At 48.4% G+C, this 20,141-nt stretch overlaps 1 protein-coding gene across 1 annotated transcript; it reads right to left on the bottom strand.

The window, feature by feature from the left end:
• Positions 1-17,659: 17,659 nt before the first annotated feature.
• LOC136503324 (GDSL esterase/lipase At5g42170-like) lies at positions 17,660-19,348 on the bottom strand. Its single transcript, XM_066498442.1, has 3 exons — positions 19,112-19,348; positions 18,312-18,564; positions 17,660-18,157 (listed from the first exon to the last, which is right to left on the bottom strand). Exons 1-3 carry the CDS (start codon positions 19,346-19,348, stop codon positions 17,889-17,891), a joined length of 759 nt encoding a protein of 252 aa, XP_066354539.1. The 3' UTR covers positions 17,660-17,888.
• Between the last annotated feature and the right edge of the window lie 793 nt (positions 19,349-20,141).

The following is a 20,141-nucleotide window of genomic DNA, read 5'->3' as shown; positions in this document are numbered from 1 at the left end:
TAGGTATTAATATTACTATGGATATTAAGCACGATGATTTCGATGAATTGATGAAGTTTCTTGAAATGCTTTTGTAGATGAATTGTTGTGTTAGAGTTTTTTACGGAGGAAGTGTTAGGAGAGAAGATGGTATGTTTGAGGATATAGAAGAAGAATTGGAATGGTTTGATGAACCTCCTAGCTTCAACGACCTTTGTGTCCGTTTGAATGCAAAGTTTGGCGGTGATTTCACACTGAAGGGGAGGTTTGATACTGGGAAGACTAGGGCACACACTGTCCTCATGCCCTTGCGCGACCCTGCTCACTGGTCCCGCTACACTAGGGTGCTCCAAGGTTCCAATGTGCCCATGGCTGAGGATGTTGTGGTAGAGAATGGGTACAGGATGCAGGGTGTCCAGGACAGGCCGTCCATTGACGGTGTTGGAGTCAATGAGCAAGAATTGGGGGTCGAAGGGGAAGCAGCTCAGGGTAACATGGATTTGGACGATCAGTTGACGAAGGAGCAGTTTCATTCAAGTAAAGTAGGCTATATAAGCAATGATTTCGATGTGAACAAGTTCGAACTGGAAGAGGAGGAGCAGGAGGAGGAGGATAGGATCGGTGATGTAGTTAGCAGTGATTTGGACGATTCAGATGGTGACCAGGGAGATAGACATGCTTTGCCCATATTGGTTGATGCCATGCCAGTACCTGTTCATGGTATGCCATTACCAGTACCAACTGAGGTTCTGCATGCTATCCAGGCTCAGGGTAGACTAGTCACAGATTTGCCAGCAGATGATACCCCCTATGATTCATGGGGCAGAATTAGCAAAGCAAAGCAGTATGTTCCACCACCACCTTACACAGCGACTGAGCTTGAGCAACTAAGGTCGATGAACGTACCTTTCAGGGGCATTCCGAACTATAGGGATGTCAGCATGATGGATATGACCGTTTGTGACACTGGTCTCCAGATATGTAGGAAATCATTGTATGACCATGAGAAAGAAACCCTTAGGAAGGGGATGATATTTAATACAATGTCAGAGATGAAGCTCTTCCTTCAGACTATGCTGTGTATCACCATAGGCCGTACAGCGTCACTCATTCGGACCAAGAGTTGAGGTACCACGTGATATGCAAAAATGGTTGTATGTGGAGGTTAAATGCATGAAAGAGACAGAGTGATGGCAAGTGGAGGATAAGTAAAGTTGTCAAACCCCACACTTGCCTAACAAATAGGGGGAAGGAAAATCATCAGTAGCTCACTACACGTTACCTTGCCCATCGTATATTGGGGCTCATTGATGACAATAACGACATTTTGGTGTCTTCTTTACAACAGTTCATATCTGGATTCGTTAAGTACGATGTGAAGTACGGAAAGGCTTGGCGTGCTAAGCAAATTGCCCTGGCGATTCGTTGGGGTAGTTGAGAGGAAGCATACAACAGGGTGCCCCGCATCTTATGTGCAATGCATTACTATAGCCCTGGCTTGAAATGGTTTGTGGACACCGGAGGGATGTGTTTTCGGGACCCGTTGAGGCATGTCCTCTATCGTGTGTTCTGGTCGTTCGCGCAAACGGAACATGCATTCCAGTTTTGTTGGCCAGTTATACTTGTTGATGGTACTTTCCTGACAGGAAAGTACAGGGGCACCTTGATGATGGCTGCTGCTATTGATCCTGAGGACCAGATAGTACCCATGGCATTTGCTTTGGCAGAGGGAGAGAACAATGAATCATGGTCATGGTTCATGCGGCTTCTACGTGTACAAGTGCTAGGCCCATCTTGGACTATATGTTTGATCTCGGACCGTCACCCAGGGCTTCTTAATGCTGCAGCTGAGCATATAGATGGGTTCCCGCCTCTAGTGCATAGATGGTGCATGAGACACTTTGTCGCTAATTTATGGCGGCGTCAGAGGAAGCAGGAGGTATGTGACAAGGTAAAGGCTCTATGTTGTGTATGTACAGAGCACCAGTTCAAGGAGACAAAGAGAGAACTAGACAAGAGGATAAATGAAGCGGGAAAGGCCTGGTTAGAGGCGCAGATGGAACAGAAGGCTCGGTGGGCGTTAGCATATGACAAGGGGGGTTTTAGGTATGGCATCATGACCACTAACTCCTCGGAGTCCTTCAACCGTGTGTTCACCGGAGTTCGATCGTTGCCTGTGCCTGGAATTGTTGAGTTCTCCTTTCATAAGTGCAACGAATATTTTGTCAAGAGGTGGGAACTTGCATAGAGGAATATAGCTGAGCAGGGGCGTTTTGGAAAGGCCAGAGCAGAACATTTGAAGGAGGCCGAGGAATTGGCCAAGCAGCACACCGCCGAGCCGTATGGACCCTGCCACCATATCTTTAGTGTACGGGGCAAGGGTGGCACAAGCTTGGGCGGTGAACGTTATGGTGGACGAAACTACCGAGTTGATCTTGAAAAGGTAGAGTGCAGTTGTCCCTCAGATCATGCATGCCCCTTGCTCTCATATGATCACGACCTGCAAGGTTCACGGGTACAACTATGAGGATCTGCCATATATGTCACCCTTGTATCTCCGTTTGAACACTGTTAGTATTTGGGAGATGAGCTTCGAGCCATACCTTGACCTGACATAGTGGCCACCTTATAATGGTTATGACTACGTGCCGCATCCGGATCTAATGAAGGTAGGAAAGGGTAGGAGCAAGAAGAAGTGACTCAAGGGGGACATGGACGCTATGAGAGGGTATTACGAAGACATGTACGGAGGGGGAGACTTCAACAAGACCCATGGCAGGAATCTTTGCTCCATTTGCAAAGACCCTGGTCACAAGGCTAGCAGGCATAGAAGACGAGGGCAGCAGGTCCATACATAGAAGTTCAAATTTTGCAATGCTACATAATGTTAATTTGAATATTGTTAATTTGAATATTGTAACCCTTTGTTTATCAATTTGTAACAGGATGGCCCCTCCCACGCAGCATCAGTTGTACCCCCTTCTTGAGGTGGAGTACGATGACCTGCACTGAGCACACTTCTTGACTAACACCGACGCAAAGGTGCCCTTGCCTCCTTTGAAGACCCCACACCGATGTTGGCTACACTCCCACTGTGTTGCCTACAAATCCGAAGAGACAGAGGCGTCCGAGGGATCCTTATACTCCTGGGACTTAGTTGGTTATGTCGAACGAATATTGCCATCCAAAACTTGCAGACTCATGAACCAATTAAAATGTTAAGTCGCAACTTGTCAACTTGCGCACGGACTCCTATTATTTGCTTCATATTCGTTTCAATGCGTCGCGGCAGCACTTGTAGTTGTTTACAGCATCGACAGCAGCTCCTGTTCAATTGGAATTGAGGCTGGTCGACTTCTATCTGTGTCCAGGTCCTGCTGCGCCGTGGGCCTTGGCGCGTCAATGCCGCGCCGTGGGGTATGGCGCGATAGAACTTGGGCTTAGGATTGCGTGCCAAACGAGAACATAGATCTGCCAAACGTGCCGCGCCGTAGGCCTAGTTATTTTACATTGATCTGATGCTAATAACATAAATTACACGCTACTATTTTTAAATACATGGGAAACATGCAAGATATATATGCCAGCCAACCGTATTCGAAATAATTTCACTCGATTTTATTCATTTTAGAAATTCTCAATGCATTCGCTATTATTAAAAACACTTGGATGCATCGGAGAGCGACAAACGGATGGCTCAGAGGGTCACAAATGGATGGGATCACTTAAGATCGACCATGGGTAATCCGAGTATATGATACATGGGTACAATACATCAATAGCTCAAAAGGAAAACAAGACAACACAATGAAAGTTCTAGTACATAGCTACATTGATCATTAATAAAGCACGGAACTAACAGATGGTGCAATCAAAAACCCTCAGTCAGAAACATATTGAGTAAGCAACTCGTCGTCCGAGTACCAATCCTCTACCACAACCCTGTTGCTGTGGCTAGGGTCACCTGCATTGCCCTAATCTGCCTTTCGCCTATAGTAAGCGGCCTCCGCTTCATCTGCGGCCAGAGACAAGAACGCGTTCTCTTCCTCCTCGTTCATGTGGCTAGGCTCACCTACATTGTTCTAACCTACATGTCGCATATAGAACGTGTCGTCATCCTCCTCCGCCTGCAAGCCTGCCTCTGCTAGAGCGATGAGCTCGCTTAGTCTGGCAGTGTCGTCCTCAGCCTCCTCCGCCTACAAGCCCGCCTCAGCAAGAGCGATGAGCTCACTGAGTCTGCCAGTGTCATCCTTGGCCTCCTCCTCCTGAATGCCCGCCTCTGCTAGAGCGATGAGCTCACTCAGACTGGCAGTGTCGTCCTCATCCTCGTCCCCCTCATCAGACAACACAATCGGTGATTGAACGGTGCGACCAGCTCACGTTCTGTGCTCATCTAACTTCTTTTCCTCATACCTTGCACGAGCCACCTCTCCATCATGGTCCTCGCTGTATCCAATCCCTTCATGTATAAAATGCAATCAGTTAGCAACACGATTATATTACATTTAAAATTAGGCAACGAAAAATGGCTTTCAAGCACTCACTGGCACATAATGCAACAACTTGCTCGTTCAAGACCTACATCTGTACTCTTGTCTCTTCCCTTGCCTCCTTGCTTGCTCTCTCTCCACCTCTAACACCCTCTGTCTCTCCAATCCCCATTTGTCAAGCCCAACATCGATCGGGTTACGAATACCGCGCTGTCTAGCAAACTCACGCATCTTGTCTTTGTGATGTTTACCGAATAGGTTGACGTAGTCAGATCCATATCCCCTCTTCCGTGCAATTACTTGCCTCCCCTTTAGTTCATCCAAGAACTTAGCTTGACCATCATAACATTCCCACCTGCATTTCCTAGTGCTCTATTCAAACGAAAAATTATATCATATATGTCTTAGCAAAAGAAACAAAATACGATTTCATGTTTACCACAAAAATAACCAACCTCATCATAGTCAACCATATGGCCACAATAATGGCCTATTCCAAGCTCCGAAGGGACTAGGTCATAGTTGGATTTAACACCACATTCGCACATGATAGGAGGTGCTTTGTAAATTACCCTTTCTTTCTTCTTTTCCTTAACCTTTGGCGGTTCTTCCGGCCATTGGTTCTTAGGACCATACAACCACTCCTTGAAACGACACTTCGCCATTGAAAACACCTAAATAAGGTGACATTAGTACATGAACACATATAGCTCAACATTTCAACACATACACTTTGCACTTACTTCATGCTTGTTTGGACACACAAACTCCAACGTATTCTCAGGGTTTATCATAGCTCGATCTCCGCAATCGCATAGAGAAGGTTCCTCGAGTCGTCTAACTACGGCTAAGTGCTTCTCCTTAGCCATCATTGGAGGGGGTTAGGGGGAGGTGGAACCCACCACTCGAAGTGCTCTCGTGGATGTCGCCCTCTCCACCAATCATCAAAAAGGAGGTACCTGGGGTCAAACTTATCTGCACCGTCGATCCATTGAAAGAAAAAGCGCCTCTCATGGGCCTACACAACAAAATTCCAACAAAATATTAGTAACCTAGTAATACAAATGAAGAAAAAAACATACAGAAACAATTACTTACATTAAAACAACTGCATGTGTAGAAGCAACGAGCCGCTGTGTCCGGATGTCTCGATTGAAACACGTCGGCCGAACGACCACAGTCACAGTTTGGGATAGGGAGGTCAGGAGGGACGAGGGCATCTTTGCTAGACTCGTCGAGGTACAATTCTCTAGGATGACCCCGTTTTCGCCACAACTGCTCCCGAAACATGTCTTCCATCTAACAAAACGGTTCAAATTAAACATCAATCAAAACATCGCAAATTAATGTAAAATATATTCATTTGCATTGCAACTCAAATAATATAACCAACACTTATAGCAACAAAAATATACATGGTAAACATACTTCTAACTAAATAATTAACCTTAACATCGACAAAATCAAACTAATATCTTCCTCTATACCATAGCCCATAGTTCCCAAACGTAATTTTCCTCCTAACCATAACTCCCATTCATAATATTTCAATCTAGCATTCAAACGAAAATAAAAAGTGCATCATTACCTTGAACGAGGTCAAGGAGGGATGGAGGCAGATAGGGAATGGAAGGGAAGGGAGGGAGGGAGGCGGAAACAGAGGCCCGGGCACCGACAGCACTTGGGAGTGGCAGACAGGTAGGCGGGCAGGCAGGGCGGCGGGCAGGCGCGGCGGACAGGCGGACAGGTAGGTGAAGGCGCGAAGGCAGGTGGGACTAGGCCACGGCCCTTTTAGACGGCTCTGCCGCGCCACTGATCAGGGCGTGTCACTGTCGCGCCAAGATCGGTGGTGCGGCAGACCCTGCCATGTCACCAGTCAGCGCCCCGATCATCGCCATGTCACCCCTCTTGCCACGCCACCATGCATGGCGCGGCATAGGCGTTTCGCCACGCCAGGGAAATAGGCGCGGCCAAAAGTGTTAGTTTGGGAAAAAAATTAAAACAGTGTTAGATTTAAAATTAGTTTAAAAAAGTGTTAAAAATAAAAAAAATCCACATGGAGGTGCATGCCCCTATATGGCTTCTAGGCCCCGCTCATTAGCCACAACAGATGAAGCCCCTGTCGCTGCCCGTCTCCCTTTCTCTAACGATCGCGCGCGCGGCACGTGGAAGTGACGCCCGCTCTAGTCGCGAGCGCGTGCGGCACCACGGTGGGGCCCTTTGGCTAGCGACGAGAAGCCACAGATGATTGCTCGCCTCCATCGCCCCTACGTTGCTTGTCAGGACCGAGGTCCAGTCCTCTGTGCCAAATGATCAACTGGAGTCTTCTGTGCCGGGCTCGGCGGGAGGAAGACCTGATCAGGCCAAGATGAAGAGTGCCCGGGTGTTTGGGCCACAATGGGTGAATATGTGAGCCCAGTAAGCGTAGCGGGTGCGTGCGTGAGTATCTTTAACATATATGTGTTGGTCTCAGCCTAGGAGAGGGTCATGACGTTTGTAACCAAATATTCCAAAACTGCAAACTAAGATTCGTCTTCCTCCTATCCTTCTTGCTCTACTGCCTCACCCCTGCTCCAATTCCTCTTTCCCTTCCCCGATTTGCTGACAAATTGGTATCCAGAGCCTATCGTTCCTTGGCCGATCTATCCTATCCCCATCCTGGAACCTCACGAGATCATTCACGACTATTTCACCTGGTTCCATAAGCATCTCAGTGCCATGGATCCCAAAACCAAGCTTCTACTGGATGAGCTCAAGTCCGTGAAGACCTCCCTCGAATCATCCCTCGGCAGGCGCATAGGGGAGGTGGAGGCATCGCTGGGCAAGTGGATCGGGTCTGTGGAGCACTCCATCGTGGATCGATTCACCCGATTGGAGGATGCCACCAAGGTGTTCGACGAATGGAAGCTCAAGGTGGATGCGTCTGTGGTGGAGCTGCGCTCGGAGTTGGGTGCGATCCGTAAGTCCGACATGGTGGTGGAGCAGTTATGCGAATAGATGACTGCCCTTTGCAAAACTATGAGTCGTGTGGTGCTTGACTCGGAGCCGGCGACCACCGATGGTGTCCTGAAGTCCCAACCCGTGGTGGCCACGGCGACATCATCTGCCGGGCACCAGGCCATCGGCCCGTTTGTTGGGCACGACATTGCACATCAGCACTGGGGGTTCGAGTCCATGGCTCAACCCTTGGTCAAGGGTAAGCCCACCACCCACTCCCTTCCCCAGCCCACCCATCAGTTTGTCCTGCATCGGTCTCTCTCTAGTTCAGCATTGGACGTGGGGGATCGAGAGTTTTCTGGTGTTGAGGGTGTGCCGCATGAGCATCGCGCGCATTGGGGGCCTTGGTATTCTAGTAGTAAGTTACCGAAGATGGATTTTCCAGTTTTTGATGGGGAGGATCCAAAGTTGTGGCTCAGTCATTGTGATGATTATTACAACATGTATTCTGTTGAGCCCAGTCAATGGATTCGTGTAGCCACGATGCGGATGACAGGCGCTGCATCTCGCTGGCTACAGTCCTTCGATCCAAAGGTGAAGAAGGTTAGCTGGGAGGAGTTTTGTAAGTTGGTTCTAGATCATTTTGGTCGGGATCAGTATGAGCTGTTGATTCGCCAGTTGTTTCACATACGTCAAACGGGGAGTGTTCAGGAGTATGTAGATAGGTTTACTGGTTTGGTAGATCAACTCATAGCTTATGGTAAAACTACAGATCCCCTATTTTATGCTATGCGCTTTGTGGATGGGTTGAGGGATGACATCCGTTCTGCTGTGCATATGCAACGCCCTTCTACTGTGGATGCTACCTGTGTTCTCGCCTTGTTGCAGGAACAACTGGTGGATCCTGGGCAGAGGAAGTCGGCGTCCAAGTCTCTGCCCATGCTGCCGCCGGCCACCGCTCCTAATCGTGGCAATCGGGCAGCTGCGGGTGGGGCTCAAGCTGATGACCGCCAGCCCCATGGAGTGGAGGACAAGTTGAACATGCTGCGGTCTTACAGGCATGCCCGTGGCTTATGTGTTTGCTGTGGGGAGAAATGGTCTCACGACCACAAATGTCCTGAAGCTCTTCAGTTGCACGCTCTACAAGAGTTTTGGGAGATGTGCAATACTGATGAATCTAACTGTGTTGATGACGCTACCACTGAGGATGATTCTGCACAAGTTTTTGCTGTCCAAGTGCTAGCGTCAGTTGCTACTCCCACTCCAGTTAGGTCTATCCATTTGGAGGGCATGGTCCAGGGTATTCCAGTTTAGATTTTGGTGGATTCTGGCAGTTCTTGCTCATTCGTCGGCACTAATTTAGCAAGTAAGTTAACTGGTGGCCAATCTCTGGTAGTTCCACCTCGAGTTCGGATTGCTAATGGTAGCATCGTTGAGTGCCCATAGTTTTTTAGTGATATCTCTTGGGAAGTGCAACAGTGTTAGTTTAGTTCAGCTATCTTGGCTTTGCCTATGCCATCATATGATATGATTCTCGGAATGGACTGGTTGGCACATCATAGCCCCATGCAGATTGACTGGCAGCACAAGTGGCTCTTGATTCCTCATGGCCAGACAATGGTTCGCTTGTAAGGAAAGTTGATAGCGTTACCGGAGGGATCAGTTATCCAAGTGACTATTGTGTCAGCTGAAGACACCTCTCAACCGACTTCTGTTCATCCAGCAGTGTCTAAAATATTGCAAGAGTTTGAGTCAGTTTTTGCTCCTCCAACTGGTTACCCTCCTGCACGGCCTTTTGATCATGCTATTGCCCTTATTCCAGGGGCCTCGCCCGTGCAAGTTCGCCCTTATCACTACCCGCCCGCTGTCAAGGATGAAATTGAGAGGCAAGTAATAGATATGCTCAAGTCTGGCATTATTCAACCTAGTAACAGTCCGTTCTCTTCCTATGTATTACTTGTCAAGAAGAAGGATGGGTCATTCCGATTTTGTGTGGATTTTCGACACTTGAACGCGATTACTGCTAAGGCCAAATATCCCGAGGAGTTACTAGATGAGCTGACTCATGCCTCATGGTTTACTTGTCTGGATCTCATAGCCGGCTATCACCAAATCTGTTTGCAGCCGGGTGAAGAACCAAAAACAGCTTTCCAAACCCACTTGGGTCAGTATGAGTTCCGAGTCATGGCATTTGGACTCACTGGGGCACCGACCACTTTCCAGAAAGCGATGAACACTACTCTGACACCATTGCTTCGCAAGGGAGTTTTGGTTTTCTTTGATGATATCCTCATTTACAGTCGGTCGCTTGAAGAACATTTGGTCCATCTTCGGCAGGTGTTGGAAGTCTTACGCCGTGCTCAGTGGCAAGTTAAACGCTCCAAATGTGTCTTTGCCCAACGTCACATGAAATATTTGGGACATGTTATTTCTAAGCAGGGTGTGGCAACTGATCCGGACAAGGTTCAGGCAGTTCTTAATTAGCCAGTACCATCATCCATTAAGGAGCTTCGTAGCTTCTTAGGACTAGCAGGCTACTACAGGCGCTTTGTGAAGCACTTTGGGGTGATCTCTCGGCCTCTGACAGAATTGCTGAAGAAAGGAGCATTGTTCATATGGTCGATAGTTCATGATGTTGCTTTTCACACCCTGAAGCAAGCCCTGACGTCTGCTCCAGTGTTGGCCTTACCAGACTTTTCCAAGCCATTCTGTGTGGAGACAGATGCAAGCGGGATTGGCATTGGTGCAGTGCTTACACAGGAGGGTCATCCGCTAGCTTTCCTTAGTAAATCTTTGTGTCCACGCTCCCAAGGGTTGTCTACATACGAGAAAGAATATTTGGCTATCCTTTTGGCACTGGATCATTAGCGCAGTTACTTATAGCATGCTGAATTCCGCATTTTGACTGATCAGAAAAGTTTGGTTCAGTTGTCGGAGCAGCGACTGCATACACCTTGGTAGCAAAAGGTTTTCACTAAGCTCCTCGGATTGCAGTACCAGATTGTGTACCGCAAGGGAGTGGATAACTGCGCTGCTGATGCTTTGTCTCGAGTACCAGCACTGTAGTGTTCCACGGTATCTGTTGCTCAACCGCAATGGTTGCAAGAGGTGGCTGCTTCTTATGAATCAGATGCCCATGCGCAACAGCTGATTGCTAAACTGGTAATTGATCCTTCTGTTGTACCTCATTTCACTTTTCGGGATGGACTGTTGTGCTACAATCAGTGCGTTTGGATTGGCCATAATGTGGAGCTCCAGACTCGTATCATTGCTGCCCTCAATGACAGCGCTAAAGGGGGTCACTCCGGCATTCCGGTGACTTATCACCGTATCAAGCAGCTATTTGCCTGGACAGGTTTAAAATCAGCAGTCCAAGAATTTGTGCGTTCCTGTTTAATTTGTCAGCAAGCCAAGCCAGACCGATCTCGCTTACCTGGTCTTCTACAACCCTTACCGGTCCCGGATCGTGCCTGGCAGGTGATCTCCATGGATTTCACTGAAGGTCTTCCGTTGTCAGGAGGCTTTAACTGCATTCTTGTTGTCGTGGATACCTTTTCCAAGTATGCACATTTTCTGGGCCTTAAACATCCTTTCACTGCTGCTAGGGTAGCTAAGCTATTTTTATCCCAAGTCTACAAGTTGCACGGGTTGCCCAATGCTATCGTCTCAGATCGGGATCGTATCTTTACCAGTCACTTATGGCGGGAGCTGTTCAAATTGGCTGGGGTTGATCTATGTATGAGCTCAGCATATCACCCACAATCGGATGGACAAACAGAGAGAGTCAATCAATGCTTGGAGGCTTTCCTCAAGTGTTATGTCCATGCTTGTCCTCGCCACTGGAGTTCTTTGCTTGATGTGGCGGAGTTCTAGTATAACACATCACTCCATTCTGCTCTCGGCCATTCGCCATTCGAGGTGCTATATGGGTTTGCTCCTCGACAGTTTGGGCTGCATGCCGCTGATGATCATCCAATCCCTGATCTGTCTGAGTGGCTCCATGACCGTGACCTGGAGACTGAACTTGTCAAAAGCATCTCTATTGAGCTAAGCAGCGCATGAAGCAGCTGGCAGATGAACACCGCTCTGAGCGTGAGTTTCAGGTTGATGAATGGGTTTTCCTAAAGCTATAGCCTTATGTGCAGTCATCTTTGGCAGATCGTGCTAATCAGAAGTTGGCATTCAAGTTTTTGGGCCATTTCGTATCATCGAGCGCATTAGGTCCGTCGCCTACAAGTTAGAGCTTCCTGCTTCTTCTTCTTCTATTCACCATATTTTTCATGTTTCACAACTCAAGAAAGCAGTGGGCGGTCATCACATTGTGGAGAAAACTCTGCCTCCTTCCATTCGTTGGAGTATTCCTGAGAAGATTCTTCAACGCCGCTCCATTTTCAAAGGTTTGGTTCCTGTGTGTCAAGGTTTGATCAAGTGGTCCCAGCTATCTTCATCTCTATCAACATGGGAGGATCTTGATTACCTTCGTCAACAATTTCCACGCGCTACTGTCTGGGGACATCCAGGCACGCAAGGGAGAGGGGTTGTCAGGACCGAGGTCTAGTCCTCTGTGCCAAATGAGCAACTGGAGTCTTCTGTGCCAGGTTCGATGGGAGGAAGACCTGATCGGGCCAAGATGAAGAGCGCCCAGGTGTTTGGGCCACAATGGGTGAATGTGTGAGCCCAGTAAGTGTAGAGGGTGCGTGCGTGAGTATCTTTCACATATATGTGTTGGTCTTAGCCTAGGAGAGAGTCATGACGTTTGTAACCAAATATTCCAAAACTGCAAACTAAGATTCGTCTTCCTCCTATCCTTCCTGCACTACTGCCTCGCCCCTACTCCGATTCCTGTTTCCCTTCCATGATTTGCTGACATTGCTTTTCCATCCCTGCAGTGTCGTCTTCTTCCTTCACCTGCCCTGTCCCCTTCTTTTTTGTCGAAGCCGTAGCCTTCCGTCGCTCCCTCCGTCTCTCATCGCGGACGTCGCGCCTTCACGGGCCTCGCCTAAAGCTACGCCCCACAGCACCCTTTACCGCGTGGACCAGTGTTGCGACCTGCCTCCCTTTGCGAAGCTTCCTGAGTCGGCGCTCAGATGCACGCAGTGTGTCCCCGCTGCACGGATGCCATGACAACCATCGCCCATAGCACGGTCCACCCCTCGGCAAACCCTAGCTACGGGCTATAAGAACCCAAGCCGGTTGCCTCCCTTGCCCTCTCCCTCTCCCAGCCACCATAGCCCCTTCCTCTCTGCCTCCCTTCTCAGCCCAAGGCCACCATGGCCGAGACGCCCTGAGGCTACGATGGCGCGACCATGCCACCATCACGGAGCTCTGCCTGCAGCTAGCCCTGCACCGAGCCTTCGTCGCCATGGAGCCAGGCGACGGGCGTGCCCACACCATGAAGCTACTGCGGCCGCATCATCTTCCTCGGAGCCCCGTCGAGCTGCCTTGCCACTCTGAGCCCCACCTCCCTTCCACCGCGACCACCGCACCGCCACAGCCCCGAGCCAGGCCGCGTGTCCGCCGGTAAGCCCTTCACGGTGGCCAATGCCCCCACTTTTACCACCTTGATGTCGTTTGGGACTGAGATCGGCCTCCATGCCATGTGCTCTACTCGGTCGTCACAGGGAAGCCGCATCGCATCGACCGTTCGCACCGCCCGGGATCGCCGTCTCACCTAGCCACCATGACACCCGGCCACGCCACCTCACTCGGGAACGCGTCGACACCGAGCAAGCAGGAGCAGAACCACACCTTCGCCTTGAGCCGACCACGTCCACGACCGTACCGCCACACCAGAGTCCGCGCATCGCCCAAATTGTTCCCGCTACCCCAGACTTCATCGGTGAGACCATCGAAGCCCAAAGTCTCAACCTTCTCTTCCTTGCCGACCGCCTAACCTCTATGCTCGCCTTTGAGCCAAAGCTGCAGCGCCTCGACTTGCCTCGTGACTACGTCCTCAACCTCCGCCAGGCACCCATCTCTGCCAAGCCACGCCTCGACCACGTCTACGCCAGCGTTGTCGTGCCCACGCACGGGAACGTCGGGGCGCACCACAAAGTCGCACCGCCGGAACAACCTCTCGGAACCCTACGTCAACAGCCGAAGCAAGGCGCTGAGCCGTGAGCACGCACGGATGGCATCGATGCGACCTCAGCCTTTCCTGCACTGACCCCTACCTGCACCGCACAAACGCCCGGCGCCAAGCCCATCGGTGAGCCATCCATATCCCAAGGCCTCGCCTTTCCCTATTTCTCTCTGTGTCCATGGTTGTGCCGGCCTTCGAGCCGGCATGTTTACCCTGCAGGGGCGCGATGCCATGCTGGAAGCCACCCACGGCCGCCGCATGGACACGACACCTTCAAACACACGCTCACGCGCACCCCACACGGGCACGGCACTGCGGACCGTCCATGGTCGCGGCTACGCACAGGAGCACGCACTCATGCATGGTCACCAGGTCTTGCACACCGAGGCACATAGGGGCGGATCCAACGGTGGGGTGGGGGGGCTCGTGCCCCCCCTACCCATACCGCAGCAGTGGAACCCCTGTGGAGCCCCCATGAATTTTTAGGCAAAGTTCTATAGTGTAGGTGGGGCTGAGATTTAAGATCGAGCAGCAGTCGAAGATATGTGTTGTTCAACCGCCCCTAAAATTATTCCTGGATCCGCCGCTGGAGGCACACCTCCTTGACACGGCACCGGCTCACGTGTCAAGGCGGCGCCATGCCACCTGTGGTCGCCATGACCTTGCCGCCGCGCGCTTCACCCTGGCCACGGCACCAGGCGCTGCACCGTCGAGGCCTCACTACCACCACGCATATGCACGAACCTTGTCTGTAGCCAAAAGCCCCAACCTTTCCCTTGACCTGGAGTCCGCCACCGGATGGAGCCCGTTTCCGCCATAGTCACGAAGCACCGCGACTGGAGCGCCGCCAACCATCCTTGCCGCCATCGGAACCCCAGAGTGGAGTCGTGCCCTTTTGCTCCGTTTTAGCTAGCCGAGGCCTCCCTTCCCTTGTCTTCCCTCATACAGCACGTTGGAGACCACCTCGCTGCAGGAGCACGTGAGCTCATGCTTGCCATGGCAAGACCGCCGTCGAGCACCAACGGCCTCCTATCGAGCACCTGGAGGGCGCCCCGTCCCTCTCTGCCTTCTCTTGTTGTTGGGTCGGAAGCAGCGATTAAGCCCGCCAGGCCCATCATGGTTCCTAACCTAGCGCTACCCCTCTCCCCTTTCCCTCTCATCTTCCTCTCTGGGTCGGTTGGCAGCGCCAGGCCCAAGACGGCCCTTCACCGGCACAGGCGCCTTTCTCCTTGTTGGGCCTACGCTATTGCACATGAAGCCCAACCGATCGATGCCCTTTCTCCTTCATCTGTTTTTAGTTTCCCTTTCCCACCTTTGTAAATTCACCATAAATTCATCCTAGTTCGAAAAATTATGAAACAAGTTTCATAATTTTTCTAAAATCCTACCCTACCTCCTAGTGCAGTCCTTGAGTCTAGTGAGTTAGGTTTTTGTCACATTTTTATTGGTTCTTGTTGGTGGTCGTTCTCGGCTTTTCTTTGCGTAGCGACGACCCGAGCTCGGATGGATCCGGCGACACACCTGGAGATGATGGATATCGATGGTGGATGACCCCGACTTCTGGAGATGCGTACCACTACTTCCTCGACATCGCAGGTGTCATGGCAGCACCTTATCTTAGAGAAACCTATTAGGCATTGCAAGTAGAAATGTTAGTGCTTTACTTTACTCATTTGCTAGTATATGTGATGCATGCTATTGCCTAAGCCTTGATTGAAAACTCCTTCACCCTGATTACCCAGCTTCGCACTCGCACTTATATATTGCCTACCTGCTTGCTTGCACTTACTTTCCATCATAATTACATATATGCCTTGTTATGTGATGTCATGGTTGGTTGGTGATTTGATTGGTGGATCGGGGTTTGCCGTGAGGCTTCCCCATGAGGTAGATGGTAGGTTGGTGCGATGGGAGCGTTAAATCCCGTGTGGGTGGTGTTGATTGAGGAGTTCTGGAGATATTCCTTGCCTTGATCTGTATCTTTGGTGATACCGATCGGAGTGAGAGGATTTACCCTGGAGGGGTGCACTTGGTGAGTGGAGTGCCTCGAATTTGGTTCTGATGGATATGATGTGATAGGCGTGTGGTGGTGGCTACCCGTGAGAGGTGGGCCACGTGGTATTGGTGGAAGGTGCTTGCTCTGGCCAATTAAGGACCTTCGTGGGTTGATGCCTGGGACACGGGACTATGTTAAACGTGCATGCCACATGCCCTGAATGGGCAGGGCCCGTTCTGTTGAGTTAGTGCGGACTAAGCCAGTTCTATGGGAGGAGAGGTGCACGGGGGTATCCCCTAGGAGCACGGTGAAAAGGATGCCGTCGGGTTTTTCGGCTACCCTAATCACGATCCCAAGTGTATACGTCATGCCGTAGGATACTCCACTCGAGGGCAGACTGGTGAGGAATGTGCTAGTTCTTGAGCGGTGTTTGCCTAGACCGCGGCCACGGTCGATGATGGTGATCCTGTTGGGTACAAGTGTACACACTCTATAGAGTTAAAACTATACGTATAGCCGCGATCTCGGTCATGATCATTCCTGTGAACTGTTTCATCCCGCTAGTCTTCTCTTATGCTTTGCTTTTCTCCCCCTGAAGCTAAGGTATGGCTTGAGGCCGATTAGACGAGGGGCGCGTGGAGGCCGCCTCGTCGACTAGACTGAGAGAATGAGGGTGTTGTGAGATGTGATGATGAGTGGTGAGATGTGAGGATGAGTGGTGAGATGTGATGATGAGCAGATGGTGGGAATGAGTGTATGGGTTGGGTTTTAGAGAAGATTTATATTACTTACTATGACGCTTCTGCATGCGCTAAGGATACAAACTACAACCAAACTATTAGGATCGCCAGGCTCCTTTATTTTCTTTTTCCACTAAAACTCATCGGTGCTGACCATGGCCTACACACATCTGGCGGTGTGAGATGTTGAGATTAGTAGTTGGTTTACGGTCTACTCTCAAGGATGCCCGTGGATTGGAGATTCGCCAAGCTTCGCTGCTACAAGTAGAGCCTCGGTGTTTTGTTTGATCATAGCCTAGAGATCTTGTAATTAGGTTAGTTTTACTCCTATTTTTGTACTATGTTGTTGTATGACTTTGTAATCAGCTGAAAAGTGGACGCCCGTGATAGCTGAGGCATCCTGGGACTATCACAGAGGGGCAAAAGAGCCGGTATTTCAAGTTTTGAAATCCTGGTTCGTTTCACAACTGCATGCACTCCACTGCATGCACTCCACCGGCGTGGGAGCGCATGGTTGCACGCTCGGAAGTTGGAGCAACATGCACATGATGCACCTGCAGTTGCGTCTCCATCTGCTGTAGTTGTGTCCCATGGACCGTAGGTGCGTGGTCCCGAGCAGCGCCACCGTGACTCACCGATGCCACAGCGCAGGATCGACGGGCAGAACAAAAGAAAAGAAAGACAGACGGTGGAGATCAGAAGACAGAGGAATCGGACGAGTGACAGGAGGCAAAAAAATTACCCGAGTGACATACAGATTTAGCGTTTTCTTGACTCTAATTCATCGGATATTATTTATTCTAGTATCTGGAACATGACGCTCAGTTAATTGATATTTGTACTAATTTGGAAATACAGGAAACGAGGTGTTTTGTTAGATGATACTCCATAAATAAAACCATGCAACAAGTGTTATACAATATGTAACGATGAATGATGGACATGGATTACTTGCACATACTTCCTCCATTCTTTTTTACATGTTATATTAGTTTTGTCCTTAAGTCAAACATTACTATCTTTGACCGTTCATTTTACAAAACCCTTACAGTTTCATAACATATGAATTCTATACTATGAAAGTATTTCTCATACTAAATCTAAAAACATAAATTTTATGTCATGTACCTATATATTTTTTTGCAAAAAAATCGATGGTTAAAGATACAAATATTTGACTTATGGTAAAGCTTATATGACATGTAAAAAATCGGAGGGGAGTATGTTGAGTACAAAAGTCAAACTAGTTCAAGCTGCAAGCGGGTAGGGAGTCTACTTATAAAAACTAGAACATCTGGCTTCATCCTCGAAGAAGAGGAATCAGACCACTTTATTACAACAATAACTCCACCATGACGCATGAACGAGTTTACAGAACAAAACCGACTCAAAACACAATTCTGGAAGTAAAAGACCGTCCATAAGACGCGAAGAAATACATTGCCGCATTCTCCAGCTCCTTTCCATGCATATGCAGCTAATTAACACTTGTTGACCTGGTCCTTATTTTCCCACATATATATAGATAGAGGCTGCCATCATACTGATGATACACACAACGTACATTATTTCGACTGAATTACTTCTTCTCAAATAATGCCTGCCAAAAGCTCATAGTATTGTGCTAGTGATACGTTGCAGTTGCAGGCCGAGATAGAAGTTTATTATATGGCAGAGACGCTGGGAGTCATAGTAGTATTTATATCTGTGGCGATGTCGACTATTCCTGCAAAGTTGATGGGATCCGCATACTCCTGCGGGCCGTAGAAGATTGCGACCACCCCTCGTTCATACGTAGCCTGTGTAGGATGTAACATATCCCAGAACATGTAGTCATCGCGATCCGAACAATAAGTCGTGTTTGGCTTGCTGCACATTACCGCCGCGTTCAATTTTCCTGATCCGCAGCATACCCTCTCGACCACCCGGATCCCTGAATATGATCATAGAAATGCACAGCTAACTGTGTTAAGAACAGTTCATTTGTTACTACAAAATACTAGCTAGTACTAAACAATTGATCTTGATGAATTAATCAACCTAAAGATAAGATTTTTGCACAAATTAAACGATGGCCTTGAACATACCAGCCACGAGATGATTGTCCATCAAGTCAGTGAGAAAATTGTAGGTGCTTGCTATGGAGTATTTCGTGTCGGGCATGGAGGTTGCGACGGCTGTTGCCACCTCAAGCCTTAGGAGTTTGTTGAAGTTCTGTGCCATAGAGTTAGCGGCGTCGTTGCATCCGCCGTTGGCCATGGGGACTCTCGAACCTGGAGTACAACCGATTGCTGGCACGTCTAGGATCCCCAACCTCCGTGCTCCCAACTTGTACAACGCCTGCATTCACGAAGTATGTGCGTGGCGGTTTATTTAGAAAGAATGTAGCCACCTACCATGTCATCGTTGCATTCTTTTTATGAAAACTTTTTTCATGGGGTGTTCTTCTGTTATATTTTTTCCTACACATATATTGTACAACAAAATTGAGTTATACTTGGAGTTGTTCTGGATAAAGAAATTTTGTAATGATATCTATGTAAGAAATAATGTCACGGGCTACATTATAAGTGTGCAATAGATGGATGTGGTAAACGTATCTAAACTTTGACCATCAATTACTTTGCTTTACATTGAGATTTATCATTTCAAAGTGTAATCCACGGAGTTAGTCTCTTAATCATTCTACGGTCTGTTTCGCAAAAAAAAAAACATTCTACAGTCTGTCAATGTGTTCTAATAGAAAGTAATAGTAACAAATTATTTGATAGACCTTGCCAATGTCCAAAATAATAACTCTATTGTGACATTTTTTTTTTTGGTTGCATTCTTTTGATGTGCAATAATGAACTTGTATCATAGATTATATGGTCCCTCACGTACGTACGTTGATATGCTCGACATAGGTTAAGACCATGCTACTCATGTAGGCTGGGGCATCTTCTTCGCCCATGCCACTTTCACTGAAGGCAGAGAAGTCATTGCCTCCGGCGCTAATAAGGAAGAACGACTTTGATATCATATAGTTGAGCTTCCGGCCACACCGCCACATTCTTGCTTTAGTTCTGGAGAACAACATGATCTGTTTTTGCAGCGTGAGTGTCCCATTTCCCTGCATACACATATTCGCCGGCAGCCATATATAGATATGAAATTAAGTTATCAAATATATGTAATGTAATTCTCCTTGTCCACTTTTACACAATATATGATTGAATTTAATTACCAGTAATTATTAGCTAGTGTGGTGATCGATCGGGATATATTTGTGTACTCATCATGAGAAGCAATAATATGTGTAATGTATATACACAGCTTATGAGCAGCATCTCAATCTTAAAAACAGCATATATATGAGCATACCGTGGTGTTGAGAATGCCGGATCCGCCAGAAGCCTAATTGGCACCAACTCGGCACTTCAATAGGTCCAGGTTTGTTAACGGTGTCAACGAGAGGTAAGCCGGTGGACTCTCCATGAACCCCAGACGTCGCGCTGTACATATAATAGACATTGATGAATTGCTATACCTGTTTATTGCTCATGGGCTCATGCATGGCAACTGTATATATAGCAGTATAGGAGCTAACCATGTATACCCACAAATATCCAAGTTAATCGTTGTTGTAATAGCAATCAATATTGCAATAATTTATATCTTTCACTACTATAGGAAGTATTTTCAGCGACGAGCAAGGCGGACAACCCGACCGCCTTTGTAAATCGCACAAAAAAATATGTACTTCTCAACACTCAAACTTGCAACCTTCAACTGACATAACACCTCCCTACCACTGCATCTTTTGTAAGTATATATAGGATGCTATATTTTGTATCAACGTTTCATAATCTTGTATGAATATTTTAGCTACTTAAAAAAACTCAAATAAAAAAGTTTCAACTACAAAGTTTTAAATC

The sequence above is a fragment of the Miscanthus floridulus genome, chromosome 14, assembly GCF_019320115.1.
Source record: "Miscanthus floridulus cultivar M001 chromosome 14, ASM1932011v1, whole genome shotgun sequence".
Classification (NCBI taxonomy): Eukaryota; Viridiplantae; Streptophyta; class Magnoliopsida; order Poales; family Poaceae; genus Miscanthus; species Miscanthus floridulus.
The sequence above is the reverse complement of the archived record's forward strand: the minus strand, read 5'-3'. Positions and strand labels throughout refer to the sequence as shown.